Source organism: Saccostrea echinata, unplaced genomic scaffold, assembly GCF_033153115.1.
Source record: "Saccostrea echinata isolate AGI-Se365-2 ecotype Australia unplaced genomic scaffold, CSIRO_AGI_Sech_v1 ptg000006l, whole genome shotgun sequence".
NCBI classification, from domain to species: domain Eukaryota; kingdom Metazoa; phylum Mollusca; class Bivalvia; order Ostreida; family Ostreidae; genus Saccostrea; species Saccostrea echinata.
Genome location: NW_026889755.1, coordinates 3,760,901 through 3,783,726, shown reverse-complemented (window position 1 = coordinate 3,783,726; position 22,826 = coordinate 3,760,901). Strand labels below are relative to the sequence as shown.

General features: G+C 32.8%; 2 protein-coding genes across 2 annotated transcripts; one reads left to right on the top strand and one right to left on the bottom strand.

Moving 5' to 3' along the window:
- The first annotated feature begins 718 nt into the window (after positions 1-718).
- LOC133180180 (uncharacterized) lies at positions 719-15,570 on the top strand. The gene is made up of 3 exons (XM_061314748.1): positions 719-905; positions 2,262-2,336; positions 15,425-15,570. Exons 1-3 carry the CDS (start codon positions 719-721, stop codon positions 15,568-15,570), a joined length of 408 nt encoding a protein of 135 aa, XP_061170732.1.
- Positions 15,571-15,671: 101 nt separating this feature from the next.
- Positions 15,672-21,777, bottom strand: LOC133180179 (von Willebrand factor D and EGF domain-containing protein-like). The gene is made up of 4 exons (XM_061314747.1): positions 21,439-21,777; positions 19,914-20,000; positions 19,487-19,672; positions 15,672-15,932 (listed from the first exon to the last, which is right to left on the bottom strand). The coding sequence occupies exons 1-4, from the start codon at positions 21,775-21,777 to the stop codon at positions 15,672-15,674; spliced, it is 873 nt and encodes a 290-aa protein (XP_061170731.1).
- Positions 21,778-22,826: the final 1,049 nt, after the last annotated feature.

The following is a 22,826-nucleotide window of genomic DNA, read 5'->3' as shown; positions in this document are numbered from 1 at the left end:
AAGTTCAATAATAATCGATCAAAATTGAACTCTCCGAGGTGTTTAAGGTTTTATTAGAATTGACAGACACTTTAATTTTGACCTACATTTCAGTATAAATTATTTGTAAATCAATTAAAGGTAAGGATGATCTATTTTACTACAATTACTTATTATAGTTTATAGTTGTAACCTTGCCTGGTGTATGTTCACTTTTCTATGTGGAAGGATCATTGTAAATGAAAAGAAAAAGTTATTCACCAAAAAAATATCAATACTGACCGAGTCGAAGCCGAGCTTAATATTGATATTTTTCTGATGATGTATTCACTTAAAGATTTTTTAAAAAATGCCACTGATTCATAAATGGAAATAAGAATGGAATCTAAGATTTTATGATCTTGTTATAAAAACATTTTCTTAAAAACATTAGCATCCAAGTTCAAACTGTTGAAAGGATTGATGAAAAAAATATTTAGTGAACAACTTACTAGATCAAGGTAGATAAGAAAAACTTATCCTATAAATGCCTTATTTGTTATTGCTAGACATTGGTCTATATCGATATTTTCTGAACATTGGTATATATTAATATCACCTAAACATGCTTGAAGTTTTTGAAAATCTGAAACTTCAAAATGTCGAAACTGTTGCCATTCGTTGTTATATCGAATATTGCCAACACTGTGGCAAAACTAACACACATTTTATATTTTACAGACGACCTCCAAACACAGAAATGTCAAAGGTTTTGCTATGTATAGCAGTCCTTGTGACACATTTCAATAAGTCATTCACACAGACAGAATTTAGACGTGTCTGTCCACCTAATCAGCTTGACGTTGGAATCAGACGGGAGCCACAAGACAGCCTAACCACCCACACATGTGTACCGGGTCCCCTTAATGGTAGATGTTTTATACAAGGTAAAAACACAATTTCAATATATTTAGTCATTTTTTTTCAGAAAACTAATTATTTTTATCTGTGGAGAGAATGCGTCTGTTCTTGCTGTAGGACTACTTTGTTTTTCTTTAAATGTATTTACGTAAGAGTCCTTTTTTGTTTACTGATATGATTTGTGGAAATTTAAAAAGAAAATAGCAAAAGATATAACACTGTTCTTTTAAAGGGAGATACATTTAAAACTGAATGAATGCATAATATTGCTCAAGATAGATTATATAAAAAATCGAGAGTATTTTGTTTTTAACGATAATTTTCGATTTGTTGTTTCCGAGTACGAGTGTAAATTTGTGTAAAGAAAAAAAAACAACAAAAAAAAAAAAAAAAAAAAAAAAAAGAAAATAAATAAAAAAAAACAAACAAAAAAAAAAACAAACAAAAAAAAAAAAACAAACAAACAAACACAAAAACCCCTACAAAAAAAATAAATTAATTTAAAAAAAAAAAACCAAAAACAACAAAATATTCAAATTAAAATATAACACAAATTAGCGTTCACGCACATGTACCAGTCTCAACAATATGATGAACGTTCTTGTTGAACAACCTTAGTAAAACTTGTTTAATTGAATAATGATTTCTACCGTGATGGTTGTATATTAAGTAAATCAGCTGTGCATTATACCGATCTTATGAAAAGACACACCTGGAATGCCTATGAAAATTAAAAGTGCACGAAAATTTATCAAAATTTTATGATTTACCTTCAGTAATTAGAAAGACAGGTGTAACAAAATGTTACCTTAACTTTCAAGTAAATGTCAACTACAAAAGAATTTCCTGTTAACAAGCGGGAAATCTTGTTTGAAAAACCTCTTCTGTCAGTCATATTTTTTTAGTCTCTATATAAATATCTTAGTAATATATTTTTTAAAGATATTCTTTTTATTTGTCTTCTGCGTAGTAATCTTTGTGAGTTGTAAAGAATTTAAGCTAATGATTAATGAAGACTTTTTGCACAATGTCATAAGAAAAGCTGAAATCATAATAGTCTCGACTTTGAAAGATATGTTTACTTTTAAATGACAAATAGATTAATATATTAAATGAACGTGTTAAATGAATTACGAATGAGTAAAACGCGTTTTATCTATTAAGTTTGATGTAATTGAAAAAATATGGTTGTAAGTTTAGAAGAGATTACAAGCATGCTTTGCCTGCTGACCAAAAGGACAATGCACTTCACGACTACAAATGACTTAATTAGAATAAACTTATGTCTGGAAAATGTTAGAGTTTCAAATTAAGATATTTCATTTTATTTTCAATAAAATAAGAATTAAATATAGTTTAGCAAACATATATTGGTTTGATAGATGCGGATGGTGGATTTAATTGTACAGCTGATTTCCAGCTTCAAGGTGGCCTACCAAATCGCCAGTCCCTATGCTGTGAGAAATTAAGTACAAAATATTTTATGTGACAAAAATGTTTGTAAAAAAAAAAAAAAAAAAAAAAAAACTTTAAACAGAAAGATTCAAAGTTGATATCAAAATGGTATTGTTGGCAAAAAATATGTTTTATATATTTTTTTAGATTAATCATGTCATTATTTTTACTTTTTACTTTTTACTTTACTCTTTACTCCCATTACCTAAGGTTATAAAGTTACCCAAATCATCAGTCCTTGTGTAATTTTTAACAAATTATTTTACTTCAACATCTTGTGAAAATTATTAAAAAGTTTTAACGTTCCTGTAAACATTAACAAATTAATATGAAATAGATTGGACAATCCCTTTATTTCTCCAAAGTGAGGAGTTAACTCAAAAAATATTTTTGCGTAGCGGTTATGAGAAATTTTATGTGGTTATATTTAGCATAGGTATGCCGTTATAGAACTATAGTTTTCGCGTACTCGAAAATTTAAGCACGAAGCGTGTTATCATGTTACATGTCCTGTGCAATTTTGAGGTAAGCATGACATTTTAAAATTTTTAACGTCAACTTAATAAAGTGAAGTAAATGATTTTTTTTTTTTTTTTTTTTTTGCAAACTTGTTTTTTTTCTTGTTAAAGTTGTGAAAATAAGGCAACTGTCCATATCCATATGCAGTGTAATAAAAGAAACTTATATTTGTAACTTACATTACTCTGAAAAAATATGACTACCTGATTTTTTCTTTATCTTTGCTTTAAAATTGTCATTATTGACAGAATAAAGGACACATTGAACATGAAGAGTACGAGGGCTGTTCGGAAATTATTGAAACAATGTGTATATATTTTTTTTCTAGTGAACGTCTTTCGGCAAAAACTTGCATATACGTTTGACAAATACTAAGAATTAATAAAAGCAAAAACTATTTTACAAATGTTTCATTTGTTTTTCTTTTCAGTGGTATATTAATGTGTCAATAGTAGGGTTATCCGGCGCAGTCACGAAAATAGATATTGAAAATGTGTAACACCAACGTTCAAACTCTCGGTGGAACCATAGTAAGAGCGAAAATAATTCAATTTTTGTATAAATTTTTTCAATTTTATTTTGACTTCATTTTCTGCAGGTTTGTTAGAAATTCGATCAGAAATACGGAGATCATAAATAAATTTATGCGCGGCATAGAAATCTGAGAACGACGACAAAAATGAATTTGACGTCAAGGCGGCACAGCGAGCATACCTATAGTTTCGTGTAGCGCTATGGAGAACTCTTTTTCCAGACTAAACGAACTGCTAAAACAACAACAATAAAAAAAACATGTCTAATGGTTTTATTTTTTTATTGGTATATATTTTTTTTCTTGTAAAATATTCAAGAAGAGTAAAAGCAAAAGCTCCGGACGACCATCAATTATTACGGACTAAAAAACGTAGACCCACGTTGCATTAATCGGTACTGCAAGATACTAATTCAACCTGTATATGACACTTCATGTATTTTTACACTGGGGTAGCAACAGCACACATATTTTTTATTTTATTTTTTTAAAGAATTGTTTAAGATAAGAGACATTTGATTTTTGGAATGTTATATTTGTAACAGACAAAGAAGAGTAAACGCTTCCCGATCGTTTCATATGCGAAAACATCTTCAGCTGATGTGACGTTAAAATGACGTAGCGATGCTGCTCCAGGTCGATAAACATATGCATGTTTATAATTTCAACGGAACTTGTCTAATTATCCTATAAATCAGACATTTTGCACATTTCTTTTATTCGTTCTTAATAAACTGTTAACGAAATTTTTATGAATTTATCTCCGGCCTTAATGGAGTAAAAAGTAAATGTCTCAATAATTTCAGAACAGCCCTCGTAAAACCCCTCTATAGACACTAGAGGGCAGGGTATCAATACCTAAGAAACTTGATGACAGGACTGCTTTAAGATATGTGGTACATACAAATAAGTACATGAAATTTACAAAAAAAATCGAGAATGACATGTTTTTCAGCTCAATTTCCTCACCCTTACAAGCTACATGTAAGTAAAAATAAAATCACAAATCATCAGGGTTAAGATTGAAACAACTCCTCGGTAAGCACTACACAGCACTGGGGCATTAAGAAGCGCTCGCCTCCCTTAAATTTCTAAAAACTAGATTACATTTGTAAACATATATCAAGGTAAAACTGTCATGATATTAATATCAGCGTATCAACATACTGAAACTCCTGCAAACGAGCATTACATGGATTTACTATTCAAGCGATCAAGGGAGAAATGAGTTCCCTTCTAATATATATCCGTCAGTTTTTGATAGCCAAAAAATCTTAAGACTATAACCTACAAAGATGTCTGTTTGCTTGTATCAGAAATTCTTTTTACATAAGAAAGTAATGAAGAATAAAATTGTGAACATGATGAATGGGCGAGAATAAAATGCACTTTCTCTTCCATTGTTGATGAAGACAATTTGGGGATTTTTTTTATGGAAAATAAATAGACATGAGTAGTGAAATGTCTTAAAAACCTTTGGCATAATGACAAGATGAAAGACGGAGGGTGACAAGAAACACAAGTATGCGCTCAAATCACAGCTCAGTGTCGAGCAAAGACAGAAATTCTTTGATAAGAAATTGCATAATTTGAGTATTGATGAAAATTGCGGTTGTGTTTGTTTAAACAGGTGTAACTACGCCTTTAAAGGTAAACTATATGGCTCAAGTTTATTGTTAAAATTACTGAAATTCAGGACCTTCTGTGGGCTTCGACCACCAGAACCACCTGCCTCTAATAAAAAATTAACCCCCTTCCAAATCAAATTTCTGGATCTGCCTAAGTAACGCAAGCAAATTTATTAATACTTTAAAGTAGCAACCAGTTGTTTAAACATGCATCTGTGTATGTTTTTGTGTTAATTTAGTGCGCTGTCCGGTATTGTCAATATTATATGAATAATGTTAAAAAATGTCATACATTGAACAGAAATTGAAATTTATGAGAAGTTTATATTTCTTGATATTTTTTTTATCCGTTGTTGTGAAGGCATATGCATTGGGTAACCCCCCTTCGACGATTCTTAGTTCAAATTTTTTTGTCGTATTGATTTACTTTTGTGCTAACATACTTGGAAATATGAACGCAGTTCTGAAAGAAATTAAACACCTTTTTTTGGAAACTTTATTTGCAAACTGTATTACTTCAATTTCTTAATCATTGTGAATTATCGATTATTTTTAATATGGATTTAAAGTAAACCGTTCCGGACAATACAATGTTTACGTGAGATAACAGGGTTTTATGTGTAACTGAATATTGTGAGAGACGTGTTTACTTTATATGATTTATGTTACTTGGTATATTTTTAATTTTCAGGATGTTTTGTTAAATTCATCATTTATAGAGCTGCAGTTTCTTTCGAATATAAAATTCTGTAAATGTACAACTTGTATTCCTTTGATCTATTATAATAAAATACTGGGGGTCGTAACATAAAGCTTGCTAAGTTTTTGACTTAAGTAGGGTCATAAGTATGTTTTAGGTGCAATCTTAAGACCTGCATAAGTACTACTTAAGTATGTCTTTAACCGTAACATAAAACGGACTTAGGTAGGTCTTAGCTAAGTCAAACTTATGTTCAAAATATTTGTTATGAATCATCCTAGTTTTTCAATTCATTTATATATATATTTGTAAAAATGATTTAGTTACGTTTTTAATCACATATATATTAATGCTGACGTCCTTACCTATCGGATTTAGTTAGGTTAGATTGATTGATTGATTGTATATTGTTTTACGTCCCATTCGAGAATTTTTCACTCATATAGAGACGTCACCATATACCGGTGAAGGGCTTCAAATTTTGACCTTTACTCGGCACTCAGGGCCATTGAGCAGTGAGGGATCTTTATCGTGCCAACGCCTACCGTGACACGGGGCCTCGGTTTTTTAAGGTCTCATCCGAAGGACCCGCAACTTTCACTTCAAAGTGCCGAGCGCATGGCGAAGGAACAGTTGCTACCTATTTTTTATCGACTTAGGTCTGTCGCGGCCGAGATTCGAACTCACGACCTCCCGATCACGAAGCGAGCGCTCTACTGACTGAGCTACCGTGAACGGTAGTTAGGTTAGATTAATTTCGTATTTAATTAAAGTTAATTCTGTTTAAATTATTCGAAATACAATGTATTTGAAAACAAATATTGCACGGTCACAAAGTGGCACTAGTGGTTCATTGTAAATGCGTGAATATTGTTTATCACTCGAGACTGCGATGTTTTCAGTTTACCTTTTGTTGTTATTCTTTCGTTTGACAAATGTTCACTTAATTGCTTTCAAATTGTCATTCTCGCAGACATGGCACGATAACCGAACGTCTATGTACTTGAAATTGAAACTCTAATAAAAAAAAAAGAAGTGCAAAACAATAGGGACATTTTGATTTTTTTTCCCCATCCCATATCAGTAAGCAGAAACTGCAGACGTTTTATGATATACTTATTTACAATTTAATGAAGGATGGAAATTAAAGAATTGTTTTCAGAAAATAATTTTTCGTGTATCTCCAACTTATCAACAATCTCTCTCTCTCTCTCTCTCTCTCTGGAACGTTAGTGAACGGTAGTGAACCCTGTCTGAATCCTCGCTTGTTGCGTTCTACATTCAATCTAATTTACAGAAAATCTTTATTTGTTTTCTAGTCATCATCCTTTAATTCACCGACAATTTTTAAAATCATTTCATCTCATTTTTCACAGTGAACAAACAAACCCATGATTGCTGTATACAAATTACTTTTGTACTTTTATAATTAAAATTATACAATATACCTATAAAGATTAGTGTTTATAACCTAGGTCCCACTAATATTTCAAACGTATCCCAAAAATAATATTTTGCATTTAGATGTATATGTCATTTAGAGAGTGATATTGTAATCAGTGATGAATACCCCCCCCCCCCCCCCGACGAAAAACACTAAAATTCTTATACCAGTATATTAAATATAGGAAATTATTTTTTAATGCATAATATAAATAGAGGAATATTTTAACATAGAAAGTCAACGTTAAATAGTTCTAAATATATGTTTAAGAAAGTTAAGACATACTTAAGTCACCTCTCCCGGCCGCCTAAGTTTTGCTAAGATTGTCAAATCTAGTTACGGTCTTAAGTTTAAGACTGTACTTAAGTCCTACTTAAGCATGGTCTTAGACTTAAGTACCCTTTATGTTACGACCCCCTGGAGAAAAAGACTAAGTACGAAAACTTCGTTGACTTCTTTTACTAGCTGAGTGCCATATATTTCCACACTAGAGAGAAATAAAACTGGCACTACCCTAAAAATACTTAAGCTACATGTAACTATAGTTTACTGAAGTATCAAAGTTATTACTACAGTGAATCAAAGTATCTTTACTATGAGTTTCAGATTTTTATATTATATGTTCTCCAATCTATACATGCATATTTTTGTACAGTTGGCTTTTCGGTAGTACATTGGTGTTGAGTACTAGTTTTTTGGGGATTTTAAGCTTTAAGTGAGGATTGTGGGACCTATTTAGCAAGCACCAACATGACAGCTTCTAATTGTCATGTTTTATGTTTGTATTTACTAGGTGGGGTAAATACAAAGTTTAGAATGACATGAAGTGTCCTTATAGGAATCATTACATAAAGAGAATGAGAATCTTGATCAAAAAACTTCCTACTTAACCATTTACGAGACGTCATCATACACAGTACATTCAAAATTGTTTCAAATTTATTTGAAAGGAATGGAAAAAAAATGGAATTTGATCAAGTCAGCGCTAAATAAAAACGCCTATCGGGCGCCTGAACATTTATTGTTCAATAGAACTACATGTGTTTAAATGTGCAGTCAAAGTATTTAGCACCTCAACTGGAGATATTTTGTTACAAAATTAAATACATTGATTACAATTTTTAAAAAATCACATACAAGTATATCTCAACTTTTTTTTTTTTATAATTTCACTTTTCTTTCACTGACGATTTTCATTAAATCCATCAATCACTCGTCTTGAATTTCTAGGGCAATATTTGTTTGCCAGTTTGTAGTTGAGAAATGATTTTTTTTTGGTATATTACAATTTTTATATTGTTGAACAGGTGCGATATTCGTATAAAGACATCAAAGAAAAACCTTCGATAAAATATGGCATGTAAAATGTTGCAATATTCACTCGTTTTCATTTGTGTATTAATAAAATAACTTTCCATTTATATTATATAATTTTACAACTGTAATATGTAATGTTTATTTTCATTTGAATATATTTTTGGTGTCTGGATAGAAGAATTCTAAATTTGTTCTGCTATTCTCCATATGTATCGTATATTTTCTTGTATTTCATTTTAATGAGACTCTCATATAATCCCTACAATAATTATTATAATTATTATTAATTATAATCCTTGTACCATCTAATTTACTTTTCGATCGTATAATTATTTGAGGTACAACTTGGCACAACATACCGGATAAAGAGGTTACTTATCTTGTCAGGCAATTCCTCCTAAACTCCTGAAAGAAAATCAATTGTACCATCACAGAATCTCATTTACATACAGCCAAGAAATGGACTTTGCCATTTACGCACTTTGGATGGGGTTCCATTTTTTTGCTTCCAATGCTCAAAATACCTAACCTTTATTGTCGTATCCCATGTTGTCGCTTCTTATAACATATAAAGGTTTTGATAACTCGGTAGCAGCGGTCATAATGTAATAGACTTATCGAACACGAATTTTATATGTAAATGCTTACAGATAAGAAATCTTATATGTATTTGTTTGTTGATAACAAGTCTGGTACAGTGTATTGTTAATAAATCGGTCGCATGGCGTGTTTGTTAAAGCTCAGTCGGTAGAGCGCAACGTGATTGAGAAGTTATAGGTTCAAGCCCCGGCCACGACAGACCTAAAATCGATAAAAAATAGGTAGCATCTGTTCCTTTTCCAAGCACTCGGCACTTTGAAGAGAAAGTCTTTCGCATCAGACCTTAAAAACCTGGTCCCTTGTCACAAAAGGCATTGGCACATTAAATATTCTTCACTGCTCAATGACCCTGAGTGTCGAGTAAATGTTAATGGAAACCCTTCACCGATAATGGTGACGTTTCTATGTAAGTGAAAAATTCTCGAATGGAATGTAAAACAACATATAATCATGAAATATGAAGAAAACGAACAGTATTCATTCTCGAAAAGTCCAGTGAAACGATTCAAATTTGGAGCAGAGCAAACACGGACCTCACAATTTAGAGGTGGGATCAGGTGCTATGGAGGAGTGAGCATCCCCTGCCGACCGGTCACACCCACCATATGCTCATTGTCATGATCAGGGAAAAAGCGGAAAAAATCCGTAGACAGTTCAATGTATAAATAATGGCATAACAATTAGTATGATAAACGTCAGTCAGCATTTGACTCAAGGATAAGTTGTATGTACTGACAATGTCATTGTATCGACCGTAAAACTTGCGAAAAGGTGACTTCAAAAGAGACTGTTGATATCCTTGTTTTATCAACTTGTTTATCAATAGCTTGCCTCGTTTTAGAAATTGTTCATACGTAGAGCATGCTCTTGCGTATCGAATCAACTGAGAGACATACATGTAAACCCCACATGCAGCTGATAAGGGTATATTGCTACATAAATAAGGGAAGTTGACGATTTAAAAGTTAAAGTCATCACGTTTATCATAAATTAAAGCTTTCTTGTTAGGTTACCATTATCGTCTTTTTCTAGTATAATATCTGAATATGAAAAAGATGTGTCAGAATCTGTAGTATCTTTTATTTCAAGCTCACTGGAATATATCGACATATGAATGAAAGTAACTATAGTTAATTGATAATACGTCGTCGATAAAACGAAATGTCGAGTTGAAAGCCACAGCAAGTGTTTCCTTCTTCTCATGAAAGACATCCCTAACCCTAACCCTAACCTTGTGAAAGACACAAATTTTTTTTATCCAATTTCAGTGCATCTATCAACTAAACTTAGGGCCAAGAAACATTGTCCCATAATTATTGCACAGATCACTTATCACGAGTTGAAAGCCACAGCAAGTGTTTCCTTCTTCTCATGAAAGACATCCCTAACCCTAACCCTAACCTTGTGAAAGACACAAATTTTTTTTATCCAATTTCAGTGCATCTATCAACTAAACTTAGGGCCAAGAAACATTGTCCCATAATTATTGCACAGATCACTTATCTGTCCAATTAATATATAATTGAATGACAATTGAATTGAATTAGTGTTTCCATATATTGAATATAAAGCGTATCCATAAACTTAAGTCCGTAGCATCAGTTATCTTAATTAACAGTATATAGAATAAGACTTTAAATGAAGTTTACCAGTTGAAGACTAAGATAAGGGCACTTTTAATGCTATTTTATTTTCTGTGTAATATTTCCAGCATTGTTTTAGCCTCAACTGACCCAGTGGGATATGGGTTGCAGATTTCAATTCACAAACATGTAGCTGATCGCAGACTTACACCAAACAATTTAAGATATGTAGTTCAGAAACCAAATACCATAACACACGTCTTTATGTTACACTGTAAATACACATAACTGAAATTTGAAGCTTTATTGCAAATTTACTTAAAATTTGTCCAGTATCTCTAAAGATGAAGATATAATATGTCGTGTAAGATAGCAGAAAGACGAACAACACGTAACTCTGTTTAGAAAAATGCTCACTGGTCTTTGACTCAGATAAGCTTGATAAAAAACAATACTGCTGAAATATATCAATTAATTTTCCATCAAGAATATCACGTTTAACTAAAGAAACTATGAAGGGATGCGTTTGTATACAAATCCGACTTCCAAAAACTTCTGCATGTTTGAAATGAAACAACCAACTTCGTATTAATATTAAAGTTGAATTTCGTTCCTCTGCCCCCCCCCCCCCCCCGTAAAAAATCAGTATCTTTTAGAAAGTATCCATGGTTATGAATATACATGCTTGTTATAAAATAGATTCAAGAAATTTACTTTTTTGGGAGCAGAGGATTCCTCTCATTTCAAGATTGAAAAAAAAAACATCTTAATAATGTTATAAAATAAGAACTTACAATTCAAAGGTAAAATATATCATATGTGAAAAGTTAGAAGAATAACAAAGTCTCCTACAAATAAAATACATTACTCATATCTAAATATGTTCTGTGCTCCACATTAAGTAGTTTGATGTCAATAATAATTCCTGTTTTTTTGTTTGTTTTTATTTTGCATCAATTAAAACAGCACAACAACATTCAATGCCTTTCAGATTAAACATCCCTATTACAATAAACGTTACAGATTTATGATATATAATATTTGATAAATCATATCCATGTAGTTTATATTCACATCATGCTTTCATCCCATTACAACAATATACATGCACGTAATTAAAAAAAAATTCTTTTCATTACACTCTACATCACAAGCCTATTTATCTGAATGAGACATTGTTCTCTACTCTCCTACATAAATCTTTTATTTTTCTTTTTACCCCGGTATATGTAAAGAAAAAAACAGAGAAAAAAACATACACATAAAATTTATCTATTGTACAAAATGTGTTTTGTTATTAATAATCAGTATCAATTTGCCTCTTAAAGCAGGTCGAAAAATTAGTATAAATATGTACAAATAAACAACGCATACTACAAGCAAAACTGAAAGGATAAAGATACTAGCTGTATACACAGAAAGAATTGTCAAACTCAATATCTTTGATATCTACTGGCGTTGACATTACGAGATCCTCCACTGGATTTGAAATGATGAAGAGGTGCGTGCGGAACGTAGGATTTTCCACTGTGGGACAGGGAAGAATTGGTATTATACTGAGGGTCTGTGGTTGGTTTTCCCGCCTCAACGAGGTCTCTCCAGTTCCTGTTCGGTTCATTGTTTTCTTGTTGATTTTCTTGATGTTTTCTCCTGTTTAATAATGAAAGAAAAACTGTGACTTATTATTCATACCCGTGTCTGACAAGAATTTGCCGTTTAAAAAATGGTCACAACAGTCATTGCGTAAAACGCCTTTTATTTGAATCATTATTGTTGACTGTTGTTCTACGCCTCGGTTAAGAAAGAAATACCAATGTGTAGCAAAGAAGACATTGAGCCCTAAGTTAGGGAAAATTATCCAGCAGATCCTTGACCTTTTGAACGGTTCATTTCAAATGAGATGTTTGCCTTATTTTTTTTTTTTCTGATTGTTCAATCTCTTAATTTTAAAACCCAGGAATACTTACGATTTACTACATTTTCTGGCTACCAGTCCAATGATTATCATTATTAATACAATTCCAACCATAGAACTAGAGACTCCAACTATCAAATAGGTATTTTTAAGTTTTGCTGGAGTCGATTGTTCTTTGGCATCTTTTGTTTTTTCGTTTTGTTCAACAGTCGTAATAGAAGTTGCAGTCTCTTCTATTTGTTCTGTGGAGCTCATCGATGTGGATTCTGTGTCTCTGTGGATCATTGTTGTTGTCATACTTTCTGTTGTTGTTTGTCCACAGGCTACGTAGATAAAAATATTTATATTAGGCCAACTTTAAAACTATGTTTGCCCTCTCCCGACTTACGATAAAAAATTGGATCCTTCCGTTTATTGCTACTTTCAATGATTTTTGAAAGGAACTTAAAACACAATCACATCGAAACCGTACAAAACGAAAATGAGAACGAAGTATCCTAATTAGACACTTACATTCATTTTCTGTCCAGTTGAATTTATCATTTGTTGCATTACAGTAAAGACAGTCATTGATTGAACTATTCTGCATGGGGCTAATGCATGTGCTATCGATGTAACAAAAATTTTCCTGTAAATAGCATAAAAATGAGATTTTTCCTGTTAAAAGAATTCAGAGCTTTTCAGATATTAATATTTGTATGCAAGATCAAAACGACTTTTTAAAATACCTACATTTTTTTTAAAGACAAATATGGATAAAAATAAAGGTCTGCTTCCGAAATTCAAACAACGATATTACCAAATAAGTACTCAGGATGTTCAGGTATTTTCATATCCATAAAGGTCGACTAGAACAAAGTACTTGGTATATATTAAAATGTACTCCAAAAAGGTTTAAAAAGAAGGCAACACTTACCTTTAGGGTAAGATACACATTTCCGGATTCATTGTGGTACTCTTGACAATGAGACTGGTATATAATAACCTTATACGTGTCTGTAAAACGTACTCCGTCATTGGAGATGTTAAACCTGATTTCAGTCATCCACATACCAGATGTGTCATACGGAAGCGGACAGAATCCCTCAAATAAGGTTCTCTCTTGTAAATTCATCTGTCTCTTTTGCTCAATTTCTTCTGTTTGGTTAATATCAGTCTGAAAAAAATATTTTAAGAAAACTTAATTATTGCTGAAAAAGGAAATATGCTATTACCTTGTCATAAAAACCATTAATATAAATATTCAAGGTTTGATTGTATGTTGTTTTACGTTTCATTCAAGAATTTTTCACTCATATTGAGACATCACCATATATCGGTGAAGAGCTTCAAAACTAGACTTTTACTCGGGGCTATTGAGCAGTAAGGGATCTTTATCGTGCCAACCCCTACCCTGATACGGGGGATTTTTAAGGGTTTTTAAGTTCTCATCCGAAAGAAAGCAACTTTCACTTAAAAGTGCCGAGCTCTTAGCAAAGGAACAGTTGCTACTTTTTACCGTCTTAGGTCTGTCGCGGCCGTGAACCCACCCACCTTTCCATCACAAATCGAGCCATTTTATGATTGAGCTAACATTATATTTACAAAATAATTTTTCAGATATACCTGTTTCACGGTAAGGTAACATATCGAGTCCATGTTTTCAAAGAAATATTTTCCCAAGATGGTGGCCTCTTTGCAGGTTGTAGTAGAGAGATCACAAAGACCAGCACTGGGAACACTTGTTATTATGGGAGGACCAAGTAAATCAAAGGAGCAGTCGCTCCCCCCAAAGTTAGCGTCACATGTACAATTTCCTTGTAAAAAAGATTATACATTTTATCTATATGTAGGAGCAAAGCCATTTCCCTGTACTCAAAATATACACATCAAAAGTCTTGAAAATATTTTTTTGATTCAAATTTGATATTTTGAAAAAATTATTAAGCTCTTTGTGTAAATGACTTTATCTTAATTATACCCGTTCAATTTTTGTATGTTCTGCTTCTTTATTTTCAAATGAAAACATAAGCAAATAAGTTCCGTTATATTGTATGATCCAATGAATGCACTACCTCCATCACAAGTGCCATGTCCGGTACAGTTGCTTGGACAGAGGTTTTGTATTGTATAGGTAACTTCCGGTTCTGATTCTTGCAGTGTGGCATTCAAGAGAACAAACGTGGAACACTGCTGTAGAGCGGCTTCGACGTGAATCTGCGTTAGGTTATCATCGCCTGTCATCTGAAAACAGATTTAAGCATTGAATTTGTTCAATTCAAACTTCTTTTATGCAAAAGAGGCCACGATTTCAGTACAATTAATTGATACTAGAGCATGTCATTCTGCAGTATATGTCACAAATGAAATGCATTGTACTTTTATTTAACTTACTCTTATGTCTTCAATACAGTTGGATAATGTTACATTACTAAGGTCGGTTACATATTGTTGACAGGTGTTGTATTCACGTGAATTTTCAAAAGCCTGGAGGCAAACTGTTTCGGAGTATTCGGTCGACCGTACGTAGGAAATAGTACGTTTCTTTCTCTGAAATAGTTAAATGCAAGACGTCTAATCAAGATATAACTTTCATCGTGTTTTCCAAAGAAATTGCTCCTTATGTTTTTCAAAGTAAGTATGATGTTTCAAGATGGATATTGTTTTTCCATCTATAAAAAATGGATCTAGAAATTTTCATTAGGTACCGGTAAATACGCTTAAGTAATTTTAATATAATTGAAATAGATAAATAATTGCATACAATTAAAGGATCCATTTGCCTGTACATATCGGACACATCCCGTCTACGTCTTCTGTTTTGTACAAGGTCTACGTTACATTTATACTGTTTGCCTCGGTTTGAGTTGCAGGGTGTGAACGTGTTGTAGGAGCATTGGGTTTTCCCGCTTTCTGTGCATGTACAGTGAGGAACAAGAATGGTGGACACAGATTTCAAACTGCTGTATACTACAGAGTCACCGCGAAAGAGATTTTCGTTGTCCATAATCCTACGTAATAGAAAGGCATATAGTGTTATTTTATATCAGATTATATGAACAGTTAAACTATAAATTGTAAGGTAATAAACTGTAATAAATTACAGTTAAATTGGAAAAATTAATAAATTGTTTTAAACCCAAATATTGATACATACTTCCATGACTCGGAGAAACCATTAGGAGATGTCAATCCGATGTTATCTGTAATAGTACTGTTTCGTCTTCTGAAGTCGTTTTCCCTAACTCCATCAAAATATCCACACAAACCATCAGCATTTCCTACATCCATAGCAGAGGGGAGAATTTCTAGGTCGATGTTATAATGCCCATTCCAATCCATAATATAAATAGCCAGTGACGTACCAGTGGGAAAATATATCTGAATATGCCAGAATAAAGATTGATAACATAAAACCATCAAAAACATAAAGAAAACTTTGTGTCTGTGTGAATTCTAAAACTGTACAGATTTTTATAGAAATCAGACCAAAATAATAGAAATAGCTGCGTTTTAAAAAGTACAAAAATTTTTTCGTAACCAGTGACAGCAGTTCTCAAAATCAGAAACCGTAAACTATTACTTATTAGGTTTGTTAAGGACTGACTACATAATATATCGGGTTGATCATAATATATCGGGTTGATCAATCGCATAGACGGCGATGCGGAGCCGAGCCGTCTATGAGATTGATCAACCCGATATGTTTCAGTGGACGAACGAAAATAAATTTATGAATTTACTTATTTCTCGAGGATGATGAGGGACATTAACGCAAGACAGATCCATAGAAACCTTTATAAAGGCGGGGGGGGGGGGGTGTGTGAGGGGCACTAAAATGACAAGGAAAAAAAAATTAACTGCCGAAACTCGAGACAACGTAGAATCTCCATCTATTTCTTTGTTCCCATTCTCACTCAAATTGGGGATATTAATTTGCCTGTCCGTCCGTCTGTTTTTCTGTCTATATGTAAATCTTTCGTTTGGGGACGATATCTCAAGAAGCCTTTGATCGATTGATTGTCTCTTGTTTAACGTCCCATTCGAGAATTTATCACTGATATAGAGACGTCACTATATACCGGTGAAGGGCTTCAAATTTTGACCTTTATTCGGCACTCAGGGCCATTGTGCAGTGAGGGATCTTTGTCGTGCCAACTCCCGAGGTGACACGCGCAGCTATGTTAAGGCTGTCCGAAGACTGAATATGCATTAGATATATACTATTTTATTTCGAGCTATGTTTTGATTTCAGTTTGTAATCTATGTATACATACACAGTTAAGTTTTAAAGAGAGTTGAATAAGGTATTATAAAAAAAGCATTTTTGTGATGTCACATGACTGTGTTGATCACTTGACGGACACTTATAAATTTCTTTAAATGTTGCACAAAAATCGCGTCAGCACAAGTGAAAAACAAAATTATTGTGAACGGCTTGTTACATAAATCAATTAAACATATTCTTGGGTATATATAAAGTGCTGGGGGCAAGTCTGAATTTTAATTCTTAAGAAAATATTTCCCGAGAAATTCAACTTACCCACATACAAGGGGGCATTTTCCACTCTTCATCACAATTTATATAAAATGGGATAAATTACATACAATCCCCCAGCAAAATTCAGTTAGAGGACATATTTCTCTAGTAGATTAACACAGAATATCTTCAATTAATCCTTATTATTCACTTGTGCCAGTCGTATATATATAAGATTTATAAATTCTATCTCTGTCTGCGGACGTGTAAGGGGGAGCGTTTCACATTCTTTTTTGTACTTGTTTGAATACGCACATATTAGACAAGAAAAAGGAATAACGATATTAAACTGCAAATATTCACCATCACAACAGCCTTAAAACAACAATGTAGACATTTGAACTAAACATCAACGTAGAAAATTCTACATGTGATGCGAAAGGAATGTAAAAGTTATGACACTTTCCCCGACATGTCAGCTCAAGTATGCAGTGACGACGTCACATGCCATTATGACGTCATATCTAGGTAGTTCAGAGAAGTTACTACGGCTGGTACACTGTGACATTCTTCGGACAGCCTTATCCTAGGCGCGCGGGGCCTCGGTTTTTAAGGTCTCATCCGAAAGACCTTGAACTTTCACTTCAAAGTGCTTAGCGCCTGGCGAAGGAACAGTTGCTACCAATTTTTTATCGACTTAGGTCAGTCGCGGCCGAGATTCGAACTCACGACCTCCCGATCACGGAGCGAGCGCTCTACCTACTGAGCTACCGTGAACGGTAAGAGGCCTTTGAGCTTTTGCAATGAACTTTTATACCACGACTTCCTATGGCCTAAAAAATACCCCCGTTTATTCTGAGGTCTAAAGGTTAAAGGTCAAGTTTCAAGATAATAACTTTAATTATCTTTGAGCTTTCTTCAATAAAATTTAATATCAACTCCCTTTGGCCTAAAGAAGAATCCTTTCCTTCTTGAGGTCAAAAGTCATCAATTCATGCATTTTCTATAAAACTGTTTTCCTCCAAACTATGTCTTACAAAGACTAAGATTTTGCAATGAAATTTTTTAGAAAAAAACTTCCCATGGCTTAATAAAACCATATTCATGTTGAGGTCAAAAAGTCAAAGGTCAATATTAGAAATATATATAGGATACATATTTTTTTAGATGATACTTTAAATTTTTCTGTAAGCTTTTGCAATGGTCATGAATTCTTTAAAAAACTTTAAAAGACTCGTATTGACTATAAGGTCAAAGCTGAAAGGTCAAGGTTTTACTTTTTTTCGTTCTCCATCCGCAAAATGTTTCTTCTTATTTCCTTAAGCGGAGGACACAAATCGCTGAATAAGCTTGTTAGTCTTACTTTAATACGATAACGACACTCTATACTCCCTATTGCAATAAAATGTGGAGGAGCACATCCTTCGAGCGATAGAGAATCTGGGGGATCTACTGCGTTTGAATGATATAGAATCTATGGTGAAAATTGGTTTGACATCATTTCTTAAAAAGAGCCACTAATTTAATTCAAGAAGAAAACATTATGGAAGGTATTTTCCCTAATAAATGATTTTTAATATCGATAGGTACGAACAGACACTCGGACGGACGACGGCACTTCAAACGTTTTTTACCTAAGCTTTATACTATAAGTGTTTGTATTGATATTAAATTTTATTTTATACTTGTATTTTTGCTAGTTCTTTGCCTTTTTTATGATCATGATCTGATTTTTCTTTTTTTCATGAAATATATGGAGATAACGAACAGTATTCAAGTATTCATTATTTACTTCTCCATATGCTCCAGGGATTAAAATAGCGCCACTCTATAACACTCTGACTTTGCGTTTGTGATAACTTGTTTTTTTTTAATTTTAATGATAAAATAAAAAAGGAAGGGTAAAAAATTGCGATTGTTTTGGCGGACGGAAATTGAAATCTTTTACAGTATATAATATTTAGTAATAATAGTTAAACTTCTGAAGGCAAAACCTTTGTTTAGGATGAGTGTTAACTGTAATTTTACTTTTTGCAAATTCTATATTATCGTGAACCCGTGTTACAGTTTTTAAAAACTGCAAGAAGTACAGAATATATCACCCCTGTATATATTCCTATCCTGCTGCTCATTAATTCTCTCATCAACAATCGTTGTTATGTAAATTCGTACGCCATGTTGTATTAATTACTGCTTATAGATTTATTATCAGTACTCTTTTTTAAAAATAAAATTACGTGTCTTAAATGCAATTAAAAAATACTGATTATGGACCATGGAGCAGCTCGTATCAAGGTTTACTGTCATTGCAAAACCACATGTGGAGAACTCTTACAACAAACAACATGTTCATAAAATAAAGCATCCATAATCATAATTCGTAAGAAATCATATATAATTATTAACCTGCACATCAAGTGTACTCTAGTTAGGTTATTGAAACTTTTTTCCCGACCTTATAGTATTTGTCGTAGATTTTCGTGACTTTTAAAACATTGTCCTCGCACAGCTCATAGCTGATGACTTTATTTTCTCCACACAAATCTATGACGAAGACATCTCTTCCGGCTCTTGCTGCGACTGCGCAGACACACCAAGGACCATCGTATGATGGGATACATAGGTGATGTTTAGACTGAATCTAAAATGCAGTTCATAAAGTGTTAGAGAAAAGGTCAAAGTAAGCTCACTTTTATGTACACTGGCCTCAGTTTCTAACTTGTACATAATTTACGTGACCCTGTCATTTATTTTATACCAGATGAAACATGTATTGTTTAAATTCACATTGAAGTCTCAAAAATATTTAATTGAGTTATTCAAATTAATTTAATCATTGCTTTAAAAAGTAAAATAGAGCATTTAAATTCGATCAGACTTACCCATTGTAGTTGGTGTTGATTTCGATAATTTATAAATTCTCCAGGTATATGACATTGGTATGATCTGTGGGGGGAAAATGATATTATCTTTAACATAGATTGCCTTTCAATTAAACTTATCAAGTTCTTAAGCATTGTTTTATGTTTATATCCGTGATAATTTGAATTATTTTTTAATTATCATAGTCGCCCGCGTGGCGCAGTGGTTAGAGCGTCTGATCTAGATTCGCGGAGTAAGGAGTTGATCCTTACGTCGCGGGTTCGAATCCCACTGCGGGACGTGGAGACCGGTCCTTCGGATGAGACCGTATAAACCGAGGTCCCGTGTAGCAGTAGGTGCTGGCACGAAAAAGATCTCTCATTGCTCAATGGCCCTAAGTGCCGAGCATAGGTCAAATTTGTAGCCCACCACCGGCAAATGGTGGCGTCTCCGTATGAGTGAAAAATTCTCGAGAGGGACGTTAAACAACAAACAATAAATCAATCAATTATCATGTCGTGCATCAGCAAATGTGATTATATAATCATTTAGTAAAAAAAATTACATACTTCAATGTTTGTTATCTTTTAATAAGATATCTGTCTTATTTATTATTGAATGACCTTTTCTAATATGAAAGAAATTTGCATTCCACGTTCCTTTATATAGATGCATACATACATGTAATACAATAATGCTTTAACCCAATATAAAGACAAAAACACTTAACATTTTATGCACTTTGGAAAGGACATTACCTAAAACATTTAACAGTTAATACCTAACTATGAAGTGGTCAGATTTAGCAGCCTCTGCATGATTGATTGTAATGTTTGCATTCATATATATATGCACCATACATCCATCTACAACTAACAGTTTTAAGGAATCGACCCTTCTTCAGAACTTCCTACGAATGATTTATGCAATATTCCGAAACATTTGTAAAAAAAAAAAAAAAAAAAGAAAAAAAATCCTGGGACGTGAAAATCTCTCTATCTTGTACTTTATGGTTACATTACTTACTTCTACTTTTTAATGTTACCAATTAATTGCAAAAATCTTTTTTTTTTAAATGGGTTGTGAAGATTGCTTAAATACATGCTTTTCGTTCTTACTTTCCATCAAATGTATATATATGTGGATCTCCTCTAACACCACATGATCTGCCTTTCCATTGTTCATTTCTTTCTCGAACTCTTATCTGTAACATATTCTCAAACCTTTATTGAAATGCTTGTATAAATGTAACTGTTAAACGGTAATGAGGATTGTGAAAAAAAAAACACAAAATAAAGTCAGATATTTTTTTTTCCGAGAAAAAGGCATTTCTAGAGAATAGGTGCATTATTTGATTACAAAAGTATATAAACATAAACATACTATAATAACTATTATCATTAACTTCATTTTGCACTATAATTGTATTGTTACGTTTCAAAAATATTTTGGGTATTTCTTTTAGAAACGTCATTGTTTACAGCATTGCATAAAAATATCAGTAACTATTCAGTCTACTTTTATCAAGTTAAACTAAAAGCATACCGAAATGTCGGGCAAAGACACATGCTCGAATATTTTACTTCCAACACCATTAGTGCCTCCAGTATTTAATCGTAGAGTCATCTGACTGTTGATGACGTAACCATCAGTGTCCTGACTATAAACCGGAAATGAAATATTTTGCTTCCATTCGTCGTTTTCATACTTGTGTCTTTCGTTGTAGCTATAGCTTTTTACTTTGACTTCGCACTGATTAGATGATCCTCCTCCACTACATTTAGACGGATCGTCTGTTTTAAAGGTCATATAAATGTTCAGGTCGCTAAGTGGTTGAGGATCACCATTAATATAAAGCGATTCAGAGGCGAATGGTATTGTCATCTCCAATTCGACATTCCTAGATCCTTTTCTCTCCAATTCAATACTTGGATTGAGTATCTTTAAAAAAATGTATTTAAATGTACATAATAATGTAATTCAATCTTTTGTCTCTTTAGGAATGAATCTAATTCTTGGCCAAATTATTCGAGTATAACCTGGTTTGGGTCAGTTTACGCTTTATATATATTTCGTTGCTTTTTATTAGTTCAAATTTGCCGCTCAATAATACAACCCTAGTAACGGAAGTGATGGGAAGCGAGGGGAGGTAAAAACTGATACATAGTCCTAGCAGCCTCTACATGTGGTAAGATCCAAGTTACTGTTTGAAGTTAAAGGTACATTTATTAAATCTGGAATTTTCCATGAATCCCGAGGACTGGAAATGAGAGGATTGCATGGATACAGACGATTCAGCTGGTTGTCAGGGGGGGGGGGGGTGTCCCCATACCAAACCAGGTTATACAGAAATAATTTGTGTTCCTTTTTGGATATTAACCAATCAGAGGCTAGAATACAAACAAAATTAAATTATAAATGTATAACTTTTAAGAAAATGTTGAATAAAATCCTTGGGAAAAAAGTCAGCGAGATGCATTATAAATAAAATTACAAAGAGTCTTTAAATTTCAAACTGAGAACTGAGTACTATTCATTAACCTTTCTTAACAGGCATTAATCTGAGATGTTTATTATTGTATTACCTTAATTCCAGCAAAGAATGGATTTGCAACTTTGAAAAGACATGGACTGTTTTCTTTTTTACGTTTTGCACCAACTTTGCAGTGTACCTTACGAAGGAAACAAATTTTGTTGAAAATGAAATCACATTTGATTTTGTACTTATATATGTTTTTTTTTTTTTTTACTCTTTTTTTGAAATAAATCAATGCAAGCATTTGTTCTCTTCCATTGAAAAATTTACGCAAACGGAATTATCGTTAAAAGAACACGTTTTGAAAAAAAAAATTCTAACGGAAAAAAGATAGCTTTGAATAAGTTTTAATATTACATTTAGATGTTTCAAGCGATATTCCCTAGTGTTCCAATCA